Source organism: Ixodes scapularis, unplaced genomic scaffold (assembly GCF_016920785.2).
Source record: "Ixodes scapularis isolate PalLabHiFi unplaced genomic scaffold, ASM1692078v2 PGA_scaffold12__126_contigs__length_90152505, whole genome shotgun sequence".
NCBI classification, from domain to species: domain Eukaryota; kingdom Metazoa; phylum Arthropoda; class Arachnida; order Ixodida; family Ixodidae; genus Ixodes; species Ixodes scapularis.
The window spans coordinates 32,910,002-32,930,706 of NW_024609838.1; the positions used below are offsets into that span (position 1 = coordinate 32,910,002).

The 20,705-nt window shown below is 47.7% G+C and overlaps 3 protein-coding genes across 3 annotated transcripts in view; 2 read left to right on the forward strand and 1 right to left on the reverse strand.

The window, feature by feature from the left end:
• Window positions 1–4,107: 4,107 nt before the first annotated feature.
• Window positions 4,108–4,919, forward strand: LOC121835197 (the record flags this gene model as incomplete). Its single annotated transcript, XM_042289176.1, has 2 exons — window positions 4,108–4,769; window positions 4,841–4,919. Coding segments are annotated over 2 exons (741 nt in total), but the record flags the coding sequence as incomplete, so codon positions are not given.
• A 435-nt stretch (window positions 4,920–5,354) lies between these two features.
• On the forward strand, window positions 5,355–8,102 carry LOC115321032 (uncharacterized protein K02A2.6-like). Its single transcript, XM_042289507.1, has 2 exons — window positions 5,355–6,030; window positions 7,591–8,102. Exons 1-2 carry the CDS (start codon window positions 5,368–5,370, stop codon window positions 7,948–7,950), a joined length of 1,023 nt encoding a protein of 340 aa, XP_042145441.1. The 5' UTR covers window positions 5,355–5,367; the 3' UTR covers window positions 7,951–8,102.
• A 92-nt stretch (window positions 8,103–8,194) lies between these two features.
• Window positions 8,195–20,705, reverse strand: part of LOC8028815 — an 89,138-nt gene continuing 76,627 nt past the window's right edge. Inside the window, exons 32-37 of the mRNA XM_040214155.3 lie at window positions 19,253–19,406; window positions 16,082–16,274; window positions 13,964–14,231; window positions 13,323–13,437; window positions 11,288–11,619; window positions 8,195–8,297 (exon numbers count right to left, since the gene is read on the reverse strand). Of these exons, the coding sequence (XP_040070089.2) occupies window positions 8,277–8,297; window positions 11,288–11,619; window positions 13,323–13,437; window positions 13,964–14,231; window positions 16,082–16,274; window positions 19,253–19,406 (1,083 nt within the window). The 3' untranslated portion in view covers window positions 8,195–8,276. The remainder of the gene's footprint in view (window positions 8,298–11,287; window positions 11,620–13,322; window positions 13,438–13,963; window positions 14,232–16,081; window positions 16,275–19,252; window positions 19,407–20,705) is intronic.

Below are 20,705 nucleotides of genomic sequence, written 5' to 3' on the forward strand. Positions count from 1 at the left end.
CGCCTCCAACGGTGTCTGCACTGTGACATTTGTATGAGCCTTTCAGATACATCTCCAGGTGCAAGCTGGCGGTAACCTCACAGGTAATGGCCCCATTAAATGTTTTCTTTTTTTTTTTTTTTTTCGCAACAGGCGCAGGTATCTTAATGTACCGTTTCCCGTTGACCCGGAACCACCAGAACGTCATCGCCGGTTAGATCATTGCATCGCACGATTGAGATAAGAACCCATGCCGTTTTCTGATATAGGCTCTCCCGGAAAGGTGCCAGTTGACCGAATCGGTTCGCGCAACTGCTGCTTTTCCGCGATAAGGGTTACGGCCATCAAGTTAAGGAGCCACCGTCACCGACAGTTTAAGAAACGCACAGAGTGGTTTATTATGTTCGCGCTTTTTGCCTCGCCATTCCTTCTTCGAAGTTCTTATCTGTCAAGGTTAGAATATTTTTGGCTATGGGGAGAGATAATGGACCCGATCAGACAACCTGCAGATACTTCGACGTGTCTCTTGCTTGTATGGCGATCCCGCCAGATTGGTCGTACAAAACTTGTCTGCAGATGCATGTTCGACGCATACATATATGTACGGAGAAAATGTGCTACCAACACATGCTTGAGGCGCTTCCGCAGATCATTTTGTCATCACGCCTGCAGCGCCACACCGTGCATTTTGTGTGACATTCGAGCAGCGCGACAGACCCGTTTCTCTCGACCAAGGGGGGGGGGGGGGGGGGGGGATAGGGGGCGTGAGCCATAGCCTCCTATATACTGACAAAGACTGGCAGATCGCCACGAGAAGCGACCTTCGAAATGGAAAAGGTGGAGCGGCCCATAACGAATCAAAGAAGAGTCACGTGACCGGCGCCCCGCTGCGGCGAGACGCCGGAACACATTTCTCCCGAGTGAACAAGTTTGTTTCGGTTCCTCGCCGCAGCAAAATTTGTGCGCTGACGTCCAGGTTCACCCTGACTGGATGACTTGTTTACCCTGACCCAATGCATTGAGATCGCTCGGTTGGATAAGCGGAATCTTATCTGTTGCTTTTTGGATGTTGCTAAAGCGTACGACAGTGTTCCCCATTCCTTGCTGATCAAGCAGCTCTAGCAGCTCAACATGCCGGAACCTTGCCAACATGCCGGAACCTAATAAAGCGGCTTTATAATGGAAATCACGTTATGGCCACGTTCAACACAGCTTTTTCTGGTGACGTTCCGATGCGCAGGGGACTACGTCAGGGCTGTCCGTTCTGTACAAGCTATATACATCCGGCATGGAGAAGGTGCTGGAACAAGCAGGCATTGGTTTTACTCTGCGACACATGCAACACGGAAACATGGTCGAATGGCTGCTCCCCGGGCTCGCTTGCGCAGATGATCTATAGTACTGATGGCCGACAATGTATCTGACGAGAAGAAACTGCTAATCGCCTGCGAAGCGGAAGCGGTTCGGCTTCAATTGCAATTCAATGCCAACAAGTCGGCCGTGGTGCTTCGGCCAATGGGCGGAGCAAAGGCCGCTGCCATCGCCCAAAACTCCCTCGCGGTTAGAGCGAAAACTAAATGTGCGACGCAGCGTCGACCTTTCAGCAGACCGCGACGTCACAATTTTGGAAACGACATTTAAAGCGTGAAATGGAAGGGTTCAATCTCGGGGGAGGAAGTGGCCGAGTGGGCTAACGCGTCTCAGCTCGGAGCGTGGAGCGAAAACTTGCGCTGGGAACCTCCTGGGTTCGATCCCCGCCGCCCCCGCGCGTTTCAATCTGGATGAGTTTCGTACCGGCACGCGTTCGTGTGATCACTACTGCGTGATGCACGTTAAAAACCCCAGGTTTGCGGTTACCGCACTCGCCAAATTTCTCATCCGTAGCTAAGAGACCGATTACCCGTTGAGCCGCATCTCCATCAAGGCTGTATAAACATAAAGAGCAAGCCAGTTTTTTTGGGGGGTTCAATCTCGGCGTCTCAGTGACAGTTTGCTCTGGGCCGGCTTGCTAGAACTGCGTCTCAGCTGAGACTGGCTGAAAGAAAACAGTGCAAAGGTCAGGGCGCGCGAGCGGCTTGAGACGCGGTTTGCTTGACTCGTACGCTGGCTTTAATAATAATAATCATTATTATAATTATAATAATAATAACCTTTACTTGTTCAGAAGAGCCGCGGCACCGCAGAAAGGCAACAGCCCGTATCAAGGAGGCCCGCGGCGCCACGTCTAGTGATGATCGATGAAATGATGTAATATAAAAGATGAAAGTGATAATAATTATGATATGTGTGTTTATGACATGTGCGAAGAATGCCTAGCAGCATTCTTCGCGGTGGTGGTCTTCGCGGTGCTGCCATGGGCTGCTTACTTCGAGCAGGCCGGTCTCGCGTGTCCGACTTGCGTAGGGCCGTAGCTCTCAAGTTTCGAACAGCGCTCCAGGTGAGAAAAATGGAATATCTAGCTCGCGTTTCGAACATGCATCAATACGCTTCCCCACTAGAGCCAGTACTTGTTGGAGAAATACGTGAGTATGAGTAACCATTCCATTAGCCACTTCATTACATGTTATGCCACAGTGACTAGGTACCCATTGAAATTATATGGAATGTGCTAGTGAGACAATATATCAAAGTGAGTTTTGTGTATTTCTAAAATTAGTTGCCGGTTTGTACTATTTTTCCATAGATGCTGTAGTAAGTGGAGGGCTGACTTAGAGCCGTTGATTAATGGTCAAGCACGAGGGGAGGCTCCTAGGACGTATCGAAGTGCTTCATGGATGGCCACCAGTTCGGCAACAGTAGAGCATATTTGATGAGAGAGTTCGTAACCGGCCTTCAGACGAAGCGCTGGTGCCAGGAATCCAATAAATGATCTATTCTGCGCCATCACTCCCGAAATCCAGTATTTTCCCCCTTTTCCTTGGTGCTGTCACCGTCGTGTACTTGTTTGGAGTCAGGACTACTCTCCACTTCAGCGGTGTGGAACTATCCTGCTTCTCAGTTTCTGATTTTCACCGCCAGGTTGTGGAAGGTTTGTCTTCGCATTTCGATAGGCGCGACCTCCCTAGTTTCTAAATGACGGGCGTTTTTTGTGACTGGGTTTCGATACCTTCTTTGTTGTCACAAATAGCTGTACTCGATTAACATTGAAGTTTGGGCTTATTGGTATACATACATAATAAAAAAAAGAAAACAGGCCAAAAATGAGGACGGAGTCAAAAGAAATCCACAGGAGACAGCGCAGTGTCCTGTCAGTTACCTTTTACTTTGTCCTCGTCTTCGCGCTGTTTTTGTTCTTATAGGTGTACTCCGTCCCACCGTAACTTGGTAAACGACAAAGGCTACGATCTTACTGAGCCAATCAGCGTGTCGGAGGGGAGACACTTGACTATATTGGACTCTATCTCACCAGTTCTGCGCAGTGATATCATCTTCAAAAAGTGGAATGGCTCATTATTCGTTTTTTTTAAAAATGTATTTCTAAAAAAAAAATGAATGGGGCAGGCATTAAAAATATTAAAAGGATAAAGGGTAACCTCTGCGGAGTGAGATCAAATGCTCGATATGCCTATTTTTGTTAGGATTCTCTTTTTTTCTTTTTTCTAGCCGTGGCGAGCAAGGTGGCGCTGCTTCCAGGACCGATCGTGCTGTTCTTTGCGGACATGAATTTCGGGACCGGTCTCGCCAGTGCGGCGATCGTCACACTTACCTGTCTAGCCCACCATATTTGGGCTGCTTCACTTGTGAAGCTATGCCCTGACAGCGTAGCCCAAGGTAGTTGACGCCGAGTATATACGAGTTGTCTCACACAACATGAGAACTGTTGCATTGTCATTGTTTACATCCTATCTATTCGCTGTCATCAAGCCGATAGCAGTTTCCCTGTTGACGTCACTAGTCGTGGCGTTCTCTATATATCTGTGTTCGAAGCAATAAAGGGGGCGTTGTCCCATACTGGCTACCACCGGAGCGTGTCATACTCGCGTCACGCCTGGCCGAACGGCGGATGGCAGCTAAGACGTAACAGTGGCGACGAGCTGAACTCACTCAACGGGCACGACAAGCAAGGACAGCCCAAGAATGGCAACTGCGGCCACGGCGTTTCAAGTTCCCGTCTTCCACGACGCAGAAGATAAGTGGGAAACTTATGTTGTTCGAGTTGAAGCCTACTTTGAAGGAAATGCTATTACCGAAGATAAGAGGAAGCGCGCACTGTTGGTAGCCGCGCTCGGCTCCAGGCCGATTGGAATACTGTGCGGAATATGCGCGCCTCGAAGGGTCAACGAACTGACGTACAAGGAAGTTGTCGGCATCCTGGGTCGACACTACGCGCCCAAGCCTAACGAAATAGCTGAAAGCTACAAGTTTTTCAATCGGCAACAGCGGGAAGGCGAGTCGGTACAAGACTTCATCGTGGAACTGAGGAAAATTGCGGAAAATTGCAATTTCGGAGACAGCTTGGACCGCATGCTGCGGGATCGCATTGTTTGCGGAGTGCGAAACCAGACAGTTCAACGTCAACTACTGGCAAGGCGAGACCTGACTTTGGCAGAGGCAGAAGATTTAGCTACCGCGGCAGAGGTAGCCACAAAGGAGGTAAAGAACATGGAAAGCCAGGAGGTGAAAAATGAAGCGGAGCTACACAGAATAGCCGGAAAGTCCCGAAAACAGCCAGACCTGGGAAGGAGGTACAATACAAGGAAAGAAGAATGCGAGCGATGCGGAAGCAGTTCACATGCACGGGACGCGTGTCGGCACAGATTCGCCAGATGTTTCCGATGCGGCAGACAAGGGCATTTCGCGAAGAAATGTGGGGCGGATAATGACGTTGCAACTCCAGGACGACCAATCTCGACGATTGCAGCTGCGACGGCGTCAGAGGGAGAGGACCTGGACTTGGCATCAGTGTACACGGTACAACCTCGAACACGGGCAAGTTTTGAACCGCCGGTCCGAAGGCAGATCTCCTGGGGGGGAGTACGACTGACCATGGAAGTCGACACGGGCTCTGCTGTTTGTGTTATTCCCCGTGAAGTGTACAATGAGCACAAGGACCATTGGCCGGCGCTGTCGGCAACCAAGCTGAGTCTCCGATGCTACTTGGGACAGCTGCCCATCCTCGGGGAGCTACACATGAGGGCGACCGTCCATGACGTCACGGTGCCGGCTTCGCTCGTGGTTGTGAACTGCCCCGGACCAAGCCTGTGTGGTCGAGACGTAATCGGCAAACTGAACTTACTGGACCCTCTGGTGTCAAGCGTGGTTGCAGGCTCAACGAGAGAGCTGGAAGACCTGCTGTTGCAGTTTCAGGACCTGTTCGAGCCAGGCCTGGGAACCATCAAGGGGCCACCGGTACGTTTTCATTTGAGGGAGGGAGCGGTGCCGAAGTTTATGAAGGCACGACCTGTTCCATACGCGCTTCGCGACAAAGTGTCAGAGGAGCTGGATCGGTTGGTAGAGGCCGGAGTTATCTCACCTGTAAGCCATTCGGAGTGGGCAGCACCGATTGTACCGGTGCAGAAAAAGAACGGCTCGATACGCCTGTGCGGCGATTTTAAGTTGACAGCGAACATGGCGTGCAACACAGAGCAGTATCCGCTACCTAACATAGCTGATATGTTTGCGTCGTTGCGGGGCGGTTCTTTATTTAGCACCTTAGACCTTAGGGATGCTTACAGCCAGGTGGCATTGGATGAAGAGTCGAAGGAATTAACAGTCATCAACACCCATCGTGGCCTTTACAGCTTCAATCGCCTTCCGTTTGGAGTTGCTTCCGCGCCGGCGATTTTTCAGAGGAAGATGGAGAGCATGCTCGCAGATCTGGAGGGCGTGCAAGTGTACCTGGACGACGTCCTGGTAGCGGAACAACCGGGAACCGACAACCTGAGCAGGGTGCTGCAACGCTTCCGGGACATGGGTGTCAAGCTTCGGCGATCAAAATGCCAATTTAGGAAGCCGGACATCACTTACCTGGGCCACCAGATCGACAAGGAAGGACTACATCCAATCGAGAAAAACTTGGAGGCCATCCGAGATGCACCGACGCCGTCAAATGTAAGCGAACTTCGCTCCTTCCTTGGGCTTCTGACGTATTATCACCGATTCTTGCCCAATATGTCGACGCTGCTAGCACCGTTATACGAGCTGCTCGGCAAGGATCAAAGGTGGAATTGGGGACCAAGGCAAGATAAGGCCGCCAAACAGGCCAAGGCCGCGCTGCTGACATCACCGGTCCTGACATTTTTTGACCCTGAGAAGCCACTGCGACTGGAATGTGACGCGTCCTCAACAGGAGTGGGCGCCGTCCTATCGCACAAGATCCGGGGTGTCGATACACCGATAGCTTTTCGGTCAAGAACATTGACCTCCGCCGAAAAGAACTATTCGCAACTAGAAAAGGAGGCACTTGCGTTGATCTTTGGCGTAATCAAGTTCCGTGATTATTTACTAAGACGCCAATTCGTATTAGTCACGGACCATCAACCACTTGTGGGTCTGCTTCGAGAAGACCGGCCTGTCCCGCTACTGGCGTCTGGACGGATTCAAAGGTGGGCTCTGCTACTCAGCGATTTTCGGTACAAAATAGAATTTCGACCCGGCAAACAAAACGGAAACGCTGACGCGCTGAGTCGATTGCCACTTCCACGGCAAGGACCACCAGTGGAAGAAGACCTCCCGGAATTTGTGCTGACGTTGCACCGCGTAGACGAAGCATTTATGTCCGCGCAGCGGCTAGAAGACTTGATGAAAACAGACGATACGTTGTTGCAGGTCATCAAGTACGTGCAGAACGGCTGGCCTGCTAGCCTTCTGAAGAACCAGACAGAGGTACAGCCTTATTTTTCCCGGAAGCTCGAGCTGTCTACGTGCCGTGGGTTACTTTACTGGGGCCGGCGCCTCGTGATTCCGACACGGGCCCGCCCGGACATCCTGAAGCTGCTGCACGAATCTCACCAGGGGGTATCAGCCATGAAGAGAAATGCGCGGTCGTTGTTTTGGTGGCCGGGACTGGACCGGGAGGTGGAACAACTGAGCGGAAATTGTAACGAGTGCGTACAAGCCGCCCCAATGCCGTCTGCGTGCTCGCCGGTGAATTGGCCAGAAACAAAAGAAAGATGGTCGAGAGTGCACATCGATTTTGCAGGATCAGTTGAGGGAAGGATGTTGCTGATAGTCGTCGATTCCCATTCCAAATGGATTGAAGCTTGCATCATGCGATCAACAACGGCAGAGGCGACTGTGAATCAACTCCGAGAACTGTTCAGCAGGTTCGGTCTGCCCAGAACAATCGTTTCTGATAATGGACCTCAGTTCATTAGTCAGCATTTTGAAGATTTTGTGAAAAGAAACAATGTGTGTCACCTCCGCTGTGCGCCCTATCATCCTCAGTCTAACGGGTTGGCTGAACGGGCAGTCAGGACGATCAAGTTCGGCCTTGCTAAGTTAACTGGGGGAGATTTGGGAAAAAGGCTGGCGCAGCTTCTGATAAATTATCGCCGGACGCCTTTAGCGTGTGGCAAGTCCCCAGGGGAAATACTTCTCGGGTACCGCATTCGTTCGCGCCTGGACATGAGTGTACCGTTCCGGCCTGCGTTATTGTCCGACGATGTGCAGGTTCAAGGAGACTCCTGGGACCTTGGAGCACCGGTGTGGGTCCGCAACTTCGGCCAAGGTGAAAGATGGTCACCGGGGACCGTCCAGAACAAGCTCGGGTCAAGGATGCTGGTCATCGAGACTCCGGAGGGAACAGTCCGTCGACACATGGACCAGGTCCGCGGCAGACAAGGTCCGACTGAAAGTCTGGGTGGCCCTAAAAACGGTTCGGACAACGTCGGGCCGCCAGTGACACTAGGACAGCCGGACAGCCAGGGGCCACCGAGCGAGCAAGACGCGCCAGCCCCCGACGGTCAAGACCAACCAGCCTTACGACGCTCAACGCGGACACGGAAACCGATCGATCGTTTGCAATATTAAGAGGAGAAGAAATGTTGCATTGTCATTGTTTACATCCTATCTATTCGCTGTTATCAAGCCGATAGCAGTTTCCCTGTTGACGTCACTAGTCGTGGCGTTCTCTATATATCTGTGTTCGAAGCAATAAAGGGGGCGTTGTCCCATACTGGCTACCACCGGAGCGTGTCATACTCGCGTCGCGCCTGGCCGAACGGCGGATGGCAGCTAAGACGCAATTCAAGAAAGTGACAAAAGAGGCACTCGATAATTTAGGAAAAACACATTACACGCTTTATTGACAGAAGAAATGCTAGCGATACTCCGTGACGCACCGGAGTGAACAATACTTAGTCCTCTGAGGTGTACAACTGCAACGAAAGAGAGAAAAACACGTCATTAATGACTCATCTTGAAAGGAGCATCACGACTATTTTAGGTTTCTAGAAAGGCATTTTTTAAAGTCTGATATTAGGCTGTAGTCACTGGCAGCTAGCTGGCAGGGCTTAGCTGATTCCAGACATTCTTATTATCACTCCTCAGCCAATACGATTGCGAATCAAGAAGCCTAAAGATAATGAGGCCGTGCCCTGCGTTTTAGAAGTTGTGAAGACTATGTACGAATAGGTCAAAATAAAAAACAAATGCAGGGATATCTACTTGTGTAAATACTACACGCGTCCCCATTTGGGAAACGCTAAGGCTGACCCCGTCACTTTTTCTTTTGACTCTCGCTTCTTCTATTTTTCGCTGCCTCTTTTTGGCCTCCTTACGGGGTCAATGTTAGCGTTTTTCAAGGTTCATGCTAACGGATTCCCCAAGAAGACACCAATGAATCTTCCTGTAATTGTTTTCACCCCATTTTTGTACTCTGGCTGTCAGAGCACGTCTATGCTCTTGGATACGGTCATCCATATCACGTGCGAAAAGAACCGCATCCACACCACTCGTGGAAGGGAACCGCATCTATATCACTCGTGGAGTGGACTGCATCAATCGTTTTAACCACAGACACATATCCCAGCCCACGCACCGTTACTACAGAAACTTAGAGCGAAGAACAACCGGCGACAGGCAGAGCGGCAACCGAGCACTCCCGCATTCCACCGCGCCGCGGCGCAACATCTCCTAGATAGCAAAGCCGTAGTACTGAATAAGATAGCGCCATCAGAGGAGGCCAATGCTGGGAACAGATTGGACGCAACGATTGCGTCCAAAAGCCTCAACACGACTCTAAGAAACTGTTTCCTACATTGCAATTATCTAGCCAAGAGAAGAAAAAACGTTCACGGGCATAACCATTAAAATTGTCCGGAAATAAAAAAGGTCGGTCTTTAAATACATGTCTTGCGTGTGACGTCATCGCGCCATCGTGGTAGTCTTTCCTCCTACTTCTTGCCGAGAACAACCAATTCGGCTTCGCCAAATGCATACTGCGAAACGTACGCGGTCAACAGCAAGGTCATTAAAATACCAGCTAGTGTGATGTTAGGGTAAGCAAATCATGTATTGAGCTACCTCTAACACGAGTCAGAAGCTCATGTGCCACCAGAATTTCATTTGGGGCTGCAAACCCGTGCTGGACTCAAGGCAACTGAAAAATAAATACTTTGGACTCCTGAAGAGTTGTATCACTAAATATAATTGCAAATTAAAAATTAAAAAAAGAAATTGTTTTATTGGTTTACAGCACGACAACTCCAGAGGCGTCCTCAATTACGTTAGCGCGAGAAAGGACAACGTTCTGACAAAAATACAAAAAAAAATGCTTCCCAGACAATGGAAGGATTATGATAACAAGACTGGTCGTAAAATCCACAAGGGTAACAAAACAAGAGGAAGTTGCAAGTTAAGGCCAATGGAGAGGCAACGTTACAACGTGAATCGGCGGTTACCACATCCGCGCTCCAAGTCCGGTTCAAGAGGCAGTGAACGTAAAAAGATGATGAGTGCAATGCATACATAAACACTCGGCTATACACAATGCCGATGCGCCATGAATGCGTAGAGTGGCACCCCTCCTGTTGACGTTTCAGGGTGATAAAGACAGGGCTATAAGCGCATTGGGGTTTTTACGTTACTGAATTGTGTCATGACATACTTCTTTAGTAGTTCTCTTTTTTTTCTCTTTTACATATCTCTATCTCGTTTTTATATCTAACTTTTGGAGGACTTTGCATATGTAATTAAAAAATTAAACTTTATCGGACCACTAGAGTTTATGCTTTCCTCAATATCTCTACCTCCACAAGAAAATATAAAAATGTTTATATAGGTTTGTTTTCTTTCTTGAAGTGAGCACCTACCTCTTTATGAAGCCTAACATTCATGACATTTTATTACGGGGTGACCCGTTTATGTTCGCTGTCATAAAGAGAATCTGAGATCCTTCGAGAGATGGCTTCTTTCTTATTCCGTATTTAGTTCATATCTTCCCATGAGTTTGGCAACAATATTACTACAAACAAATAAATAAATAAAAGAATCTACCTGCTCGGCAGGGCATGAAATATTGAATTGTTTCGCTAAGTCTTATAACGGGAAATACAGAAATAAACTTTAAAAAAAAGTCCTTGAGTTAACGTTTTTGAAGGGCATAAATCAGCCAATCTCGAAGAACAAGAGAAGGATGCCAGTAAATAGCGAAACACGAAATACAATAAGACAAAAGAAAAAAATAAGAAAAAAAAAGATGTGCGAAATGTCAGTGAGCCTGACATTTCATTTGCTTATTCCTCTGCACATCCTGTTTTTTTTTTACATATAGCGTATTTTAAGTTTTGAAATTCGTTGGGGTCCCTTTCATTGCTCGCCGGGATTGGGTGTCTCCGTGTACTGCAGAAAAGTTAACCCAAACACTTTTTTTTTTGTTTATAGTGTAGCATCATTTGGTAGGGTACACTACACAAACTCCCTCATCTCCCCTCCCCCCCCCCCCCCCCTTCTTAAAAAAAAAAATACTTCCGAAGACAGTGACGATGATACCGTACTCTAAGAAACTGTATGCCGAAAAGGGTGGCAATAACTAATAAAACGACACCGCACTCTGTAAGAAACCCTGTGCGCCTACTTTCCTGCAAAGTGCTCTGAAAATCCAATCGCTGCAACCTACGGAGAGAGCTGGGCGAATGATCAGGCTGAAAACAAAACAAAAATTACCGTCCGTGCCTTGGCAATGAACATTACGTTTCGCGTGCTTACATCAAACGTAAAGTAACAGCACAGACCGTTTTCTGGTCGAGACATTTTCAGCCTCGCCATTCGCCTGCCATCCTCCGCAGCCGGCAGTGATTGCCTCTTCCAAGTGCTTTACTACAATGAAGACGCGCCAGATTTCTGAATTACTCAATTAATCAATTACCGCGAGAGGCACCCTCGGAGGCAGAGCTCGGCAGGCCCGACAGATGGCGATGGGTGTGAGGTCGGGGCCGTGCGAGCAGTCGCATTGCTCGCAGAAGTCCCTGTCTCCGCCGCGCGGCTGCAGAGACTTGACGATGCGCTTGGCGAAGACCGTCTTCCAGTTCTTGGCGTCGGAGCGCAGGGCCTTGGTGCTGAAGAAGCTGCCGTGAACCTCCTGGGCGAGGGCGATGCACACATCCTTGGCGACCGCCACCTGGGGTCGGAGGTCGGGCTGACCCATGAGCAACCGCTGGCTCACATCCTTGCTGCCGTAGACGGAGTCGGCGTCCAAGCCTGAGGTCCAGAGATAACGGTTACCCGATTACTACGACGAAAACAATTTAGATTCTTCTTTTTTATAGGGTGTCCACAATTAATCCCGGCGCTGTAAACCGAGTAGGAAGAATCTATGCCAGAACGTAGAAAGCCACAACTTTCACCGAAATTGCTACTAGGTGGTGCATTTTAACTGACGAAATGTTAGGGCGTAGCTTCCTTCCTGTGCTAAAGGAACCGAACCAACTCGCCAGGATCAACCGCGGACGTGTTCGCAGACGATCGAGTTGAGGTCGACGTCGAGCGTTGCACGCGCGGCTTAGCACAGCGAACATCAATACTGATTGATCGCAGATATCGAGTTCCTGCTCGCCAGAAAATGAAAGACCCGCGTTCTGCGCTACGCTATGTTCGCTGCGCTCAAACGTCCGAATATAACAGAGCCTTTAGCGATGGTTTGACTCGTGGCGCCATCACCCAACAGAAGCAGCGAGCGGATGACGCACTCTGTCATCTGCTCGCTGCGCATGTCGGTAGATGGCGCCAAAAATTACAACCATCGCTAACTCGGTTGTCTGCGTGCACATTCGCCGTTGACCCTGGCAGGTTTGTTGGTCTCATTTTTTAGGGGCGAAGCTCCTAGGGTATAGCCTTGTCCGTCGGGCGTCCGTGTTCACATCGATTGCCATCTCATCTTTATTCTTAAAAAAGAAAAAAAAATGTTTGCGCAGTCGCCAGAATTCGAACCTGTGCGGGGAGACCCCAATGGATTTCTAGTCCATCGCCTTAACCACTCGGCCACGACTGCGGGACGAGTAGGGGGCTCTGAGATGTGGCAGTAACTCAAGAGCTGGGGATGTCATGGATGAAACGTTGCATGTAGCCGCTCAACGTCTATACAGGAGTGGGGCGCTGCGGTCGAATGCGTATATAATCGCGTTAAACTCTGCATGCATTGGCTCAACGTTTATAGACGAGAGGGCGCTGCGGTCAAATGCTCAAATGCATATATAACCACGTTCCATACCACACATTCTCTTTCTGACATCAGCACTACCTATGAACAAAATCAGTATCATCAGCACCCACCAGAGCTTCGCCCCAATCAACATCATTCACCACGTGGAGGTGCAATCTTTTTTTTTTTTTTTCACGGGGAGGAAGGCGAAAGCCTGTCCTGTCTGTTTGTCTTAAATGTACCTCTTTCCTTATCGTAAAATAAAAGAAAACTGCGTTTTGAAATTTCACAAGTAAAACGGACCACTTCAGTGCACCTTCGACGAAAGTGTGAGTGTTCTATGTGCAGGCGCCGATCTTTTCGGCTCGCTTTACAGCGTAGCACTCCCTGTGCGCTCTATATATTATACCATGTACATTCCAACTTATGGTAGTTTTTTAACCACTTGAAAGAAACTGCTGTTAGATTACCCCAAAAGATTCCAATACAAGCTGTTCTTTTTGTGTAGGATATAGACAATAAACGCTATCCAATTTTGACAATTAACTCTCCCCTGATAAATAGCTAGAATACACTTATTCATTCTTTCGTAAAAGAAAGTCAATCTATTCCACTACATCAATAGTGACAGATGACCCAGTTGGTACATGACTTATTTTGACTCTAGCTTCCACTAGTCGATGTTTTATTCCCCACACCGCCAGCTTTTGTAACTAAAGCACAAACCAGGCAACATCTTCGAAAAACAAAATGACGTCCGTACCATAGATGCCTTTCCCCTTGATGATACTCTTGCGTACTTCAATGGGCTTGTCGGAAACCAGATGCAGCGTTATTCCGTGCTCCAAAAGTTGGTTTTGGATGTCGGAGTAGGAGAGCTGCGAACAGAACCAACATAAGTCGTTAGGCCACATATTGCAAGGAGATACAAATCGCACAACGATGCAATAAAAAAAAGCCCTCTGAGTAGATATTTTTTTAGAAACACAAAACAATGAATCAAGGACAACAGAAACTTCTTAGCGAATGGCGAAGCTGGGATCCTCCTGTGTTCGTCATGACCGACTGTTCCTGTGTTCTGTAGAAAAGTAAACTCGCAGACATTTTAGAGTGCATTGACACAACGCTAATGCGAAGTCAAATTGCTAATACATCATACAAAAGGCCGTCCGCTAACACTCTCTGGGTTTTTTTGGTATGACAATCCTGTTGCATTAGTTCTACCAAAACTGTCTGCAGGCATATTTGAAGCATGCCAATGAATGAAGCCTTCGATCATGCTTGAAGAGTGTCCGCAGAAAATTTTGTCATCACATCTGCAGCGTACACCCCGTGTCTTGTGTACAATGTACGAGGACTGTGGGTGCGGCTTTACGCGAACAAGGTCGGCATGGAGCTGCATACCTCGCTCCTCTCTTCGTCGCAGTCCGCGCAGGCCATGACGACGATGGTCTTGGAGACACCAGGACGGAAGGGCATGACGGACGCGAAGCGGATGGCTTCGAAGATGTCCTTGTGGGTCTCGTGGGCGGGCGCAGCCACGGGCTCGAGCCTCATCTTTTCCGTCGCTAGGGGAAGGTTGTGCGACTCGAAGAAGACGCTGCCGCGAGCGGTTCGGACGTGCGGCATGCTGTTCCTGCCGCTGCCGTGGCCGAATCCGATGAGAGAGAATCTGCAACGCGTCGGGTGAGAGAAACGTCAAGAGGAACAGACTCGGTACACTGTGGTCGGCAAAGGCAGAGTGCAGAAGAGAACTTACAGAGAAGAACAAAGTTGCGAGAGAGAGGAATGGGGTGTTGAGAGAAACCAACAAAGGTGGGGAAGAGGCAGCGGCAGTGGTAAAAGTGGCAAAACACTATACTCCGTTTCAGTTTAAGTCCGACCGCAGGTGACACCAAGATTGGATGGAGCCCAGTAAGTATCGTCCTAGTTATGTTGCGCCAAAGGTACATTGTGAGTATGAATGACTCAACCAATCAGGCACGGAACACTGCAAAGAATCGCGGCATATTCATTGTGCGTCATTGTTCTAGTCGGTGATTGCAAACACACGCAGAGACGGTGAGCGCCTCGGCTATTCGCTTCTCTGGAATCCTTCAACCCAGCTGCTGGCTTTTTGTTCCCGTGTCACGTGACTGATTTGTGATCGAAGTACAGGCTTGTTGTTGGGTATACGGTCGTGAGCGTTCGGCTGTGTTTAGCTCATTACAACAGCGATCCTCATTAGGTAAGCCATTTTGTTTTTAGCGTTTTTAGACGATTTTTTCATTGGTCCAAGTTCCAAGGAGCTGGTACTAATTGGACCTACTTAGATCTGGAGCAAGGAGCTTTTATGGCGGGAGTCCGCGAAGTAAAGTGGGGGCGACATTTTATACCATGAGACACCAAAGAACAGTGCAATATCTAAGGGTTGCAAGCATTGTTTCGCTTTTTGCTTTTAGCTATGGTCCTAAAAAGCAAACAGTATTCTACAAAATGCATGCTGAAGTTGTTTTTTTTTCTTTTTTCTTAAACAATTTAAACAATCTACGGTTCCCGTAAATAGCGCCGTCCGGTCAGCTTTCCAAGACACTCTAATGGGGCTGAAACTGGCATGTGTGCATTTTGAAGTATGCTTGTGTTTGCTCTTCCGTGCGAGCGTCGAGGTACCACGAGCATTCAACAGATGGCCCTTTTCGGCTCAAACTGGGTAAAGCCGCATTGAGGAATGGATGAATTCTAGGCTCGGTTGCGCGAGCTACCACCCATCTATCATGAGTACAGCCATTATCATCCATCCATCCATCGACAACGGCGGCTTGGTCAGCTGCCAATCTTTCCCTTACACACCCCTCTGTAGTAACTGACGGCTTAAGAAACGTAGAGTGTGGCTCATTATGTTCATAATTCTTGCTTTGTGATTTGTTCTTTTTCATTTTTGCCTGTTCATGCCCGAATCTCATTGACAGTGAAGCGTTAATAACACGTTAATAACACGCACACGCAAAAAAAATGCTGAGTCACCAAGCTGTGGGCGCATGCACGGCGTCTGATACGTCAAAAGTGAGATCTACTGCAGACGACCAGAATGCGTTCCAAAGATGGCAGCGCACAGAGGGAGATCAGTGGATATGGTCTATAAGGAGTATTCACTGTGCGCCATATTTGTGGGTTATGTCTAAAGCGCATGCTCTGAACGAGCCCACATTAATAGGCTGCTAAGACCGGCAGTCTTGATGGTGTGGAATGCATGTTGCAAAAGAACCGGGGAAAGCTCGCCATGAGCACGCGCTCAGCAGTCGCGGACACAGCTATGACCGTCAGTGAATACTTCCTATACTCGAGTCTGGGAGCGGATGGATTGTGGACTTTTCCGTCTACAAAATTGGTCACTGACAGAGCGAGAACGAGTGCTCGAGACGCCAAAGCGTTGTCGAAGGCAAGAAACTCGCGCTGGAGGCGGGACAATCGAAGCTCCTCCCTGCCGTTCTAGCTCTGTCGGTGACCGCATCTGCACGCATGGGCTCCGTGACAAGCACCTACCGGTTGTTGGAGAAGCCGGCGGCAATGAGCTCCTTGTCGACGAGTCTGATGGTGCTGTCGAGTTCCCTGACGACGTCGGCGTGGCAGGCGTCTTCCTCAACGACCAATACGACGTCCATGCTGGTGGGAACGGTCTCGATGTGCGTCGTTACGCCGAAGCCCAACTTTTTGTCGGCCCCGATCTGGCACATGACTGAGCGAAGCAAGCAAACAAACATGCGACTCGCGGTCACGCTTCAGTCCTACCTGATATTAAGACAATCACTCTAAGGCTATCAGTCCATCGCACACGTCACGAAGAGACGTGGGAAGTATCAACAGCCCGTACTAGTAATGATTTAGCATTATTACGGCACGCTTGAAGCGAATATAGTGATCATCACTGGGAAATAAAGAAAAAAATATGTTAACTAACATTGTATACGACTGCGAGAAAGTGTTACGAAATGCGTCTTCGGTGCGTCGGAACGCAGGGAGGAAGGAGCACAGCAATCAAAGGGCAACATAGAAAAATTCTAGTGAACACGCGATGACGAGACAGCTTAGAACGCGCCTCCACTGCATGATTCAGGCAGGGGGAGGGGGGGGGGGGGACAGCACGCGGGAGCTTTTGGGAGATAAACAAACGCACAAGGAGTGCAAGCAGCAGACAACCTTGCGCGCAGTAGTACGTACTATCTAAAGTTCCATGTGTTTCCTGCAGTATGTAGAGTCGTGTATGAGTTTGAAATTGCTTTTCGCGTCGCTAGTGTCTATATCACTGAATTGATAGGGGGATTTGTGCTTGTGTTTCTGGTTTTATTTCTGTAAGTATCCATTAGTGCAATAATGTGAGCAGCGGTGCTCGTGTTCGCGTCTTAGTCTTAGGGTTTTGTTTCTTTGTTTCCAATGTTGCTTTTCCGCCAAAGTGTGTTAGGGAGTCAGAACCTCATTGAGTAGCAACGGCAGCCTTTTGTCCTGGTTTCCACCTTACTGTGGAAACTGAAAAGGGAAATAAAAGGCTCGCAAAACATTGCCTTGTAATAAATTGTATGTGCACCAACGAGAATGGCACTCGTTACTTTCGCGGCCCCCGAGCCCCCTGAGTGAATAAAATAAATGAATTAGTATATACAATTCAGGATCGTTTAGAATCGTTACAGAGCATTCCACGGATTACTAATTAGAGAAACTTTCATTGATAATCATTCAGTACCCTCTTGCACGGTACTGCAATGCATTGTATAGAAACAAAACTAGATCACTGGTCGATACGGTGGTAAAAATAGCAGTTTGTACAACAGAACCTGCAGGTCCACAAACGACGAAAGCAAGGCACGTTGCGTACAAAATAAAAGTAAGTGTGCTATACTTCGGCCACGACTAACTTCGGTAGGAAGCAACATATCGGAAGCCAAATAAAAAAAAAAGGTTTTATTACCAAAAATGGAAAAAGCTTTATGTTTGTGCGTCAGTAATTTTCCTTCACGGGGCTTAGTACCATTACAGTCACTGCAGCCAGTCATGTACAGGTTACTCGAAAAAAGTAATCGATTACAATTAAAATTACACTTGGCTAAAAAACGTATCCAATTACATTACTTGGTTACTTGAGAAGAAGCTTAATTGACCGTTACGTGGAAAAAGTAGCCGTTACCTTTCCGATTACCTGATTTTCAAAACGACATATGTTTCTGCCGCTTTGAAAACAGCGAGTCTTTCGTTCTGGCCACTGTTGGATTAAAAACACCTAATTAGAAACTACTCCTTTTCTTAATCCCCCAATTTTGGTACACCATCCTTTTGTCGGGGACTTGGAGGATTTCCTGGTAGGAAACTTGTACGAATGAAGGGAGCCATTTGAAACGGGGAAGAAAAAATAATAGCGTTCATAACTAATTTCAGTACTTTCAAAAGTACACAGATTACTCACATGATTACTTCCTAATAAATTTAATAAAATAATCTTGAAATTGCTACAAAAAATAATCGGTTAGAAGTAATTTGAGTACTTGTATTAAGTACCGTACAAGCCTGGGCGTCAGTGCATGTAGGATGACAAAGACCCTATTTTTTTGTCTTGGAACAACCTATAAACTTTTTTTTTATTCAAGTAATTTCTTTTCCCAGTGCAGCTTCCCTACAAGTTTTTATACGCTTTTCTTAAGAGTCCAGTGTAATTAAAGAAGAAAAAAAAAACGTGGTTCTGTATTTGAGGAAAAAAAAAAACACCCTTAAATCGTCTTCATTTGGCCTCCGGAGTCAGGAATATCAAAATTATATTTCCGAGTGATGTGTCGAGTAGCCGCACCAGAGCTTTGAAAATAGCGCTGAAGCCCCGCCTCCTTCCCCGAGCGTTCGGTGGGCAGTTAAGTTACGCAGAGATCTTAACATTCCCGCGCCTTCCGCGAACCTTACCCGAGCAGTCAAAAGTGATACACACGTTCCCTCACAAACGGAAAATCGAATTCACGTGATAAAAATATGCGAAAAATCATCTCCATCTCGTCTTTTTTTTTTTTCAAAATTTCTAAGATTTTTTTTTTTAATTTGCATAGCATTGTGTGTTTAACGCGTCTTTGAGTGGTCGTAGTTGGCTGTTCGCATCGCGAGACGAAGCCCGAAGACAATGCTTGGACATTTCGTTTTCTTAGAAGAGGATCTAACCCACGTAGCACGTCAGAGAAACAACACTATGGCCCAAGTTTTGCAATCCTAGGGCCTTCATTTGGGCCCAATAAGGCTTTGCTCTAAGACGTCAGTTAGTACCAAAATGCCTTTCTTTGACTTCGGTATTGTTTTACGATGGTTCGCCACAGAATCGCCAAAGTACCAGACGTGAGCCAAAAGGGCCACGCGGCAACCAAACAACCACCGGCGAATCCTAACTGTGGTACTTGTTTGGCAAATTAGGCCCAAAAATGCTAGGTGAAAAGCGAATAACAAGACGTGAAGCCATTTCCTAGGGAACAGAAAATCCAAAAACGCCAGATGAAAACAAAAAAATTATGGTAAGTGTTTAGAAATGTGGGACCAAAACAGCCAGATTCTGACCAAATAATGTCAAGTTAGGTTATACCTTGACTTTTCTGGTCTTTCGGTGCTCTAAATTGCAAACAACAAAAACTAATTTTGGGCCAAAATATTTGTACTACTTGGGAAAGAGATACCAATGAGGCGAGGTAGGCTTACGACACTCAGTCGGTAGGGTGGCCATGATGGAATACTTCTCCAGTTGGAGCAGGTATGCGAGAGAGACGTTGCAGACTGCCTTCATGGGCTCCTGGTTGGTGGGTAGCGCTGCCATGTGCCGTAGGCAGAGGTCGAAATACGGCTTCGGGGACTCCTGCATGTAGCGACGCAAGACGTTGTCATCCCTGAGAAAACGAACTCGCATCGCTCTCCGAACACGACCAAACTACTGAAAGGCCACGTGCAATATCAAGGGGTGTCTAGAGTGACGTCATTGTGCAAGATGGATTCGTATTTTAAGGTAAGGACTCTGGGTTTGATCTGGTTAAGATGGAAGAGTATTAAAGGGGAGGGGAAGTTAATAAGGTACGAAAGAGTGAGGCATGATGCAGCTGTTATAAGTAAGCCGAGAATTTTCCGGTTTTAACCGATAAACACCGATAAACGACAGCTAGTATAAAAAGTAGAAAATCGCTTCAAACCAGAAAAAAGGTTTTTTTTTTTTTTTTTTTAAATTTAGTTTCAGCTAGGATTGTTGTTGTAAAAACTCTCCCCTCTTATAAATTTATTATTTCTAACCGATAATCGCCATTTTTAGCGTGCGTTCCAAGCGGATCACCAAAATACGCGAATATTTTAACAGCCAAATGTAAAAGAGCTGTTTTCTTTTATAAATAAACAACCTTAACTATAGGGGCCCAATCATAAAGGATATTTATGTAGCAAAATTTAAATCCTCATTTTCCTACTGGTCAGTTTTATTTTAAATTAACAGTGTGTTCTAGAGTATTACCCTCTGCTTCTCTTTTAAGTTTGTGTCTTGTGTTAGAGAGTTAGTTTCTGAAGAGATGAGCAGGAATCAAGTGCGCGAGATAGTTAATACCAACTCACAAGCGCCGGTTCTGCTCATTTCCTTTCGCAGCCTGAACGCTATCATCACGACAGGATGTAGTGAAATATGCCTAAATTAGCAGCAACCGATTCAGTTGAGAGTGGTCCGACGCTACTTTGCGTGCGAAAAATGTGAAAAAGCACCAATGGCGCGTTTGCGCTTACAGCTGCGCAGCGTATAGACCTTTGCAAATGTGGCCCTCTGCGCGCTGCCATCTTTGTCTGCTGGCCTGTGGAACGCCTTCTGAGCATGCGCTGTTGGTCTGCTATGCGGTATATTGGATGCTGCGCATGCGTTCACAGCTCAGTGACTCAGCATTTTCCGCCCGGGCGCTTCGTTCGAGACTGCCCCGGGCGCTTCGTTCGAGACTGCCGCTGGAAAGGTCTATACACCAACACAGTGTGCATATAGACAAGCCCATGTCTGCCCACATAAGTTGTGGGAACTGCGCAGGGAGAAGTTAGATCCGCCTGAGATGAAGCATGTGCTCATGTGCCTTACAGACGGTGACAAGTTATATGCAATTGTGTGCGTCTCCCACCGATTTTATGCGCTTTGCTA